At 32.0% G+C, this 7306-nt stretch overlaps 1 protein-coding gene across 1 annotated transcript; it reads right to left on the bottom strand.

The window, feature by feature from the left end:
- Positions 1-4153: 4153 nt before the first annotated feature.
- Positions 4154-6454, bottom strand: LOC131029318 (phenylcoumaran benzylic ether reductase TP7). Its single transcript, XM_057959762.1, has 5 exons — positions 6001-6454; positions 5779-5913; positions 5388-5625; positions 5033-5236; positions 4154-4536 (listed from the first exon to the last, which is right to left on the bottom strand). The coding sequence occupies exons 1-5, from the start codon at positions 6208-6210 to the stop codon at positions 4349-4351; spliced, it is 975 nt and encodes a 324-aa protein (XP_057815745.1). The 5' UTR covers positions 6211-6454; the 3' UTR covers positions 4154-4348.
- Positions 6455-7306: the final 852 nt, after the last annotated feature.

Below are 7306 nucleotides of genomic sequence, written 5' to 3'. Positions count from 1 at the left end.
ATTGAGCATTAGACTATAGATCAGTTAAGATATAGAACATATAAGATAGATCTTAAGATTTGAGGTCCCGGTTGTGACCTATTCTGTAATTAAGCATGTTTTAGCAAGCTAGTGAGTCAGTTTCTGTAACCCGATTGTTACCGGTTGATTGTAATAAGTGTTCATGATATAATTCATTTAGTTCTGTATTGCCTCCATCATATCCTTGTGTTTCTGTTGTGTTTACTCTTGGTGACCAATCCAGATTGATATCTCTGAGGTCCCTCCTAACCGACGACTATACCATACTCCTTGCGGGGTCCAGGGGCAATGCCCCTAGCACACTCCCTTTTATTATTTTTTAAAAAGGTATCAGGAGTTATTTTTTCTATTGGTTGACATATTCTAACCCTATTTTTGTAACTGACATTTAACTCTTGATAAAACGACTAAGTGTTAGGGTTTTCTATGAAGATTTTTGTAGCATTTTGCAGTGGTATTGAGTTGCAAGGGATTGTTGATTGTAATCAGTTTGATTTACTCAATAATAATATTGGAATCTATGTTTGGTGGATGTAGCCCAAGTTTGGGTGAACCACGTTAAAAATCGTCTCTTCACTATTATTATTTATGTCTTTTTCATTCCTCTATTTAATCTTTATTTGCATTTAATTGATATTTTCTACATCAATTCCTAACAATGATGTCCCTTTTATCTTGATATTGAAGTAGTAAGATCCTGAAGTCCCTTGGGGGCTTAGCTTGTCTTGTATCTTTGATGTCTTAATGAAAGTTTTTTAATGCAAACCTTTTTAGTTTACCATGAGTATGCTTTGTCTCATACTCCCGCTAAAGTGGGGGCTAAATGTAGCATCCTAAATTAAACTCACCTATTATTTTATCCTCACTTGGGCCCTCACTTTGGCATTCATCCCCTAAGACCTAATTGAATCTATGATTTTGCTCACACATGTCACCAAACCCAAATTTTTATTATATGTATTTCTCTCCCCAAGATCCTAGGACTATGATGTATAGGACCATGGCACTGGCCGCCATGGTCCTCAAGGACTAGGGTTCCCAATGCCATGGTCCTCCCAAGTAGGGCCCATTTTGGGGCCTAATAATGTTAACACAATTTGAGTGGGAACCTAGATCCCATGTCGGTCTATGTCAAAAAATTAATTTATTTTTCGACTAGTATGTATAAAAGGAGGTCCTTCCCTCTCATTTTAATCCTAATTTGAATTCATAATCCACTCAAGAGAGCAACATTGAGATCCAACAAATTCAAGTGAGCAAGCAATCAGTCTTCTATCAAGCATTAGATCAGAAGTGAAGTCAAGATTCAAACATTGGAGATGACATTCATGTTCTATGTTTTATGAAGACTATCTACATGAAACCCTAATTCCTTGTGAAGACAAACAAAACTTCATAAAAAGGTATAACATTAGCATTTTAGATATTTTCAGTCTCTTCCTCAAAAGGAAAGCATTTCCATTACAATACTTCATTTACATTTCAATTCTATTTCATGGTTAATTTCAAAATGAGGGTTCGACCTAAGGCAAACCCCTATTCCCAACCTTTTCCCCTTTCTACTGTGTGCAGGAACATGTACAAAGTTGTGTTTTAGAGGAACGCCAAGATTTCTAGAGATGAATAGGTTCCCTTTTGGATGGCGAAAATTTTGGAGGACCATGACAACCACCACCATAGTCCTGACAATTTAGGTCAACTTTTGGAAGATATCTGAACCTTCACCTACTACTTAGATTAAGGTTTGTGGCTCTGTTTGACGACTGTAGCTCATTGATTATGCATAATTGCTTCAATATCAACACATTTAACCTAATTTCAACATCTTTAATTAATTCAATTCAATTTAAAGGGAAAGAAGAGTTCCATCTAAGAAACCAGGAATCTAATTAGAATCTAGATCTATCAAATTCCATCTTTCCCTAATATGATGGTCTCTAAGAAAAATTAGTGGTTTTACTACATTAAAGGGTGAAACCCTAATACTTATCTTGTCCTCATTCAAATTGAACTCATGTATCACTTCACCAGATGCATGTTATAATATTCTTTATCAAGGAGGATGCTGTATATATTTTGTTCTTTATGGAGTAAATGAGGGACCCACAAAATGACCTCTATAGCCCAAAAATTATGATTTGTGTTCTTAATATTAGGATGTAAGGTTGTGATACCTTTCCTAACACCACTTGTAATTATTGATGACATAGTTGATTATGTAGACTCTAGTAGCATTGGCATACCCTTGAACCTTCCTTCATCTGAACTATGAATAATCTATTATTCTCTTGCTTATTAGCTATCTTTATTTTTGGACAAACCTTAATACCTTGTCCTATAATGCTCAAGAGGTGAATATATAGCTTGGTGTAGATCCCTTTAAAACTTTTGTTGTAAATATGACAAAGTTGACCCCTAATTTCTTTTGTTTTGTTTAAAGTTATCACAAATTAAATAAGTTTAGAGGATTTGCAATAGATTTTTGCGTAATGAGTAAAGTGGGTTGTCATAGTTCACCCACAAGACTCCCACATGATAATGAATCCCCAATTGAAACTCTTATTTGTCCTCTGCCAACTATTTCATCATCATGTTTACTCGCATTGATTTTACTTTTTTTTTTATGTTTGGTGAAAAATAAAATGTAAGTTACAAATGCAAACTAAAAATACAATAGAAAAAAAGACACATAAAAAACCCTTCAAACTTGAAAAAACAAAACAATAATAACACTTACCCAATACATCCACCCTTCTTTCTCTCAAAATTTCTAAATAGGATAATGTACTAATATCTTGGGGACGTATTGAGAAATATAATTTTTTATTTTTAAAAACTCAATTATGCTTTTCTTTTAAAATTATGAGTGCTTTTAAGTGGATGTCCAACCATGTTCAAGATGGGACGTCACAACTAGCCATCTCCAAAATATTATAACATTTTTATAATGTTTCCAAAACAAATTTACACAAAAACAAAATAAAAGACATATGAAAGACATTCCCAAACATTTTTAATATAAAAATGTGTCTAAAAAATAAACAATATGTTATGTTGATTCTCTTATTGAAAACATAAGACATTAATGACTAAACCAATAAAATAAAAATATAATAATAATATAAAATAACGTAGTGATAAGATAACATACTAATAAATACTATTTACAAATATAAATATATTACATACATATAAACTTCTATTTACCCTTAAAATAAAATTTAAATCAAAATAAATTAGCTAATCCTCTATTAAAGTTACATAAAAGCAAATATACACAAGACAAAACATCTAACTTTCAAATAGCAAATATACACAAGACAAAACATCTAACTTTCAAATAATATACTTTCACTTTTCATTTGGGTATCATTTAAAATAGTGAAATTCTTCTAAAATCTGTAAACCACACCCTCTCCAAAGATTCCAAATTTACCTCACATGGGCCCCTTGACATGAGAAAAGTACGACTTTTGTTGAAAATGTAGCTATCATGTCTCCACGTTGTAGGGTTATATGTGGTGCTAGTAATTTCATTCCATTCAAATATATTTAAAAATTGATAAAGAATGTCAGAATTTTTTTGATCGTGTCATAATGATGATATTGCTATCATTAGTTTTTGAGTCAAGTTCAAGGATCCATGTTTCATGATTAGTGGTTCACAAAAGCCTATCTCTCATGAAAATGAATTGTCCACTTAGCACTCATTGTAAAACTATTTAATTTATAAATATAATTATTAAAAATATTATTTTAATTATGAAAATTTTTTATTGATAAATATTTTCATATATAATTCATAAAAAGAATTATTTTGATAATGAATGGTTCTCAATGATAAATGGTATAATATGATCTAAAGTGTCCATGTTAAAAACTATTACATGATTAAAATCCAAAACATTCTCATTCACTATCATAAACAATAGAAACATTATATTTCTTATTAAAATCAAAGATGAAACTATTAAGAATATAGGCTTTTCCAAAATTTAAACTCACAATATTCTTTTCAATTGATAATGAAAGTTTGTACATTAGCAGTTCATATAAATTTTATATTTTAATAAAAAGTCAAAAAATAAATTAAAAAATATTGATTACAAAGTAAATCTAACAGTCTTGGAAATCTTCACCAAAATCTAATCACACCTATTAAATTAAAGTCTACTTTCTTTACAAGATTCACCAAAATCTAATAATATCTATTAACTAAATATTACAGTAGAAATTAATTTTCTACCTGTAAATTTGATAAAAAGCTACTAAAGTATTTTTTTACCAAAATCTAATAATATCTATAAACTAAATATAACAGTAGAATTTAATTTTCTGGCTGCAAATTTGATGAAAAGCTGCTAAAGTAATCCTCCAATTTAGTGTATTTGATATCAGGATAGAGTTGGCATGCCTCTTCATCCTCTTCGCCTTCAATTGAAAAATTAAACTGGCATCCCTTGATAAATATGTCATGAGTTATGGCTGCAACTATGCTTGCTGGTATCACATTTGCTGAAAGGAAAGAAAAAATTACAGTCACAAGCTATCATCATAAGCAATTTGCACAATAATATTATGGACTGCAGAAATGAAAAGCAATTTGTCTAATAAGTGTTAAGGTTATACACTGTAAAAATCAGAAGAAATTTGCACAACAATTTGCACAATAATATTATGGACTGTAGAAATCAGAACCAATTTGTACAATAACGTTTGGATTATGGAATTCAGAAACAATTTGTACAATAACATTATGAACTGCAGAAAAACAGAGAACACAACAATTACAGGATTACATTGTGGTTTCATTGATAGTTTTGATATGTAAAGAATCAGTGCCCTGGTTTTCAAGATTTTTTAATCAAAAATATTATGAACTGCAGAAATCAGAAGAAATTTGCACAATAATATTATGAACCTCAAAAATCATATGTTCTACAGTCAATTCATTCAATTAAAAATCATTCAGAGATAAGAAATAAAGGAAAAACTAAGGGAAAATTATCACCTCGTGCACACTTCAATAAGTCTTCTTCACTGATAACAGCCACTGGTAACTTCTTGCCCAGTTGCTTCTGCCAAATGACTGATAATTCATTCATTGTTAAGAAGTTATCTGCGGGTCTAAAGTGAAGCTTCTTATTCAGAGCCCTGGGGTCTTCTATTGCCCTCACTGTATAAGATCCTATATCTCTTCCAGTCATAAAATAGGCTGTTTGTACAGTGCGAAAAAGTGATAATTGAGATATCAAATTTGATAGAATGAATATAACCCCTATATTTTTTGATATTGATGTTACAGATTTAGAAAAAAAAGTTAATTCATTTATATGAAATTTGATGGAATGAATAGAACCCTATACCTTTAATATTGCCATCACCATAGATGTGGATCTTGTCTGTTGGTGGTAACATCTTGGAAGGATGGGTATGATAGTGATAAGGCCACCCAGCTATAGAATTGCAGCAAATGTATGTGTAACCAATCTTGGCTTCTTCTGTGGCTCTTCTTATTCTTCTCTTGGTTTCATAAAAACTCAAAGCAGGTTCAATAGGTTCAGCTCTATCAACATCATGTCCAAATTCAGACGGCAGAAACCTCTAAAATTACATAAGGTGTTAGAAAAATTGAAAAGTATTCATTCTATCAGACTTATGACATACTTAAACCTAACCTCTTTCTTTTATCTAATTGCTAAACAATTTTCAATTCTAAAACTCAACCAAAACAAAGAGCTACATAACATTTCGTACTTTGACAGTGCCCACTTCCTTGATTGCATCAATTATCTTCAACTGCTCCATGATTTGGGCTCCTCCCAAGAGAGAAATCACAACATCCACTCCTTGAATTGCTCTGACCAGTGATTCAGGGTCCTCCAGAGATCCCTGTTTTTGGGTATCATCACCGATTCAATCTCATGACATTGAATTCTTTTCAAAAAAACATTTGGCACAGTGATGTTAAAACCTTACAGCTATGATATGAATTCCAGAAGACCTTAAATTGCTAAGTACTTCAGCCCTGACAGGATCCTGAAGAGCTGAAGGTCTAACAAAAGCAAATGTTGGGTGGGCAGATTCTAAGCTTGCCATGGCAATGAAATGACCCATGTAACCGGTCGCTCCAAATATCAAAACTCTGCTTTTTCCCTGCAAATCAACATGCCTAATATTGCCATCCATGGTGACAGAGGACTCTGTTGCAGAAGGCTATCAAAAGCTTCCTCCAATATATTTATCTTAAACCCTGTGAGTTGGGTCAACAAAAATGGATGGGGTCCCAACTGTTAAGAGGGTTACTAGCGGCAAACCCTTGGTAAAATGGAATATTATTTATTAATTGATTTAACAGTATTTTGGCTATTGCCAAGATTAGCGATTTGACAGTCTTTTGGGCACAACTTTCTCGAAAGCTTAGCCTCATATTGTCATGCTTTGCTAAGACTTTCATAGGGAATATTTAGGGATTGTTTGTTTGTTGATTAGGGTTCTGTATGTTGTTTTTCTTGGGGTAAATGTCATCTGGATTTTAATAGCATCTGAATCTTGATGGTAAGAACAGCAACACTGAAACTTAATCATCATATTATGTCAATATTAGCAAAGTTTGCAGGTTATTTACTGTTGAACTCTATTTGGTTTAACTGTTTTATTTTGGTGTTAATGCGCTGTGGATAGTTTTGTCTATGTTAAAGGGTTGGGGCCCTAGCTAACACTCCTTTAGATTAAAAAACAAAGTTTGTATGTTATTATATTTATATTTATTATTATTATATATATTATTTTTAGAAAATAAATTATATTTTAAACGGTTTGTGAAAGTTAGTTTAGTTTAATATTCTAATTTAATAACAAGAATGACCATTTTACTAACAATCATAAAATTGGGCCTTCTTATATGAGATGCACTTGACTTTAAAATCAGCGGCATGGATTGTTTAAAATAAAATGCAAGACGATTGGAATTGTCGCCACCGTTGGATTTTTCGGTTGTCGTTTTTTCCTTCTGTTCATTGTGTTTTTGTTGGTCGTTCCCCATATTTTGCACGGGCTCTCTTTTGTCTTCCACTGTTTCGGACTTGACACTTTTCAACTTGTTGGCGAGAATAATAAAGACGTTAGAGTGAATTATCCAATCACAATTTGCAAGGGATTAATTTAGTTGCATTCATAATTAACAACACATCTTTCAGCCTAAATAGTTGTACCATTGTTCATCTACCATTCAATATTCATTATTGGAAAGTGTGGATTCTTCTTTGTCACTGCTAGGGGAAGA

The sequence above is a fragment of the Cryptomeria japonica genome, chromosome 10, assembly GCF_030272615.1.
Source record: "Cryptomeria japonica chromosome 10, Sugi_1.0, whole genome shotgun sequence".
NCBI classification, from domain to species: Eukaryota; Viridiplantae; Streptophyta; class Pinopsida; order Cupressales; family Cupressaceae; genus Cryptomeria; species Cryptomeria japonica.
This window is presented reverse-complemented; position numbering and strand designations above follow the sequence as displayed.

Excerpts from the sequence above, each read along its gene's own strand:
- LOC131029318 (XM_057959762.1), bottom strand. The coding sequence starts at position 6,210 with ATGGATGGCAATATTAGGCATGTTGATTTGCAGGGAAAAAGCAGAGTT. Across the intron at positions 5,914-6,000 it reads CTGGAATTCATATCATAGCT|GGATCTCTGGAGGACCCTGA; the intron begins GTAAGGTTTTAA and ends ACCCAAAAACAG. Across the intron at positions 4,537-5,032 it reads CTTATTGAAGTGTGCACGAG|CAAATGTGATACCAGCAAGC; the intron begins GTGATAATTTTC and ends CTTTCCTTTCAG.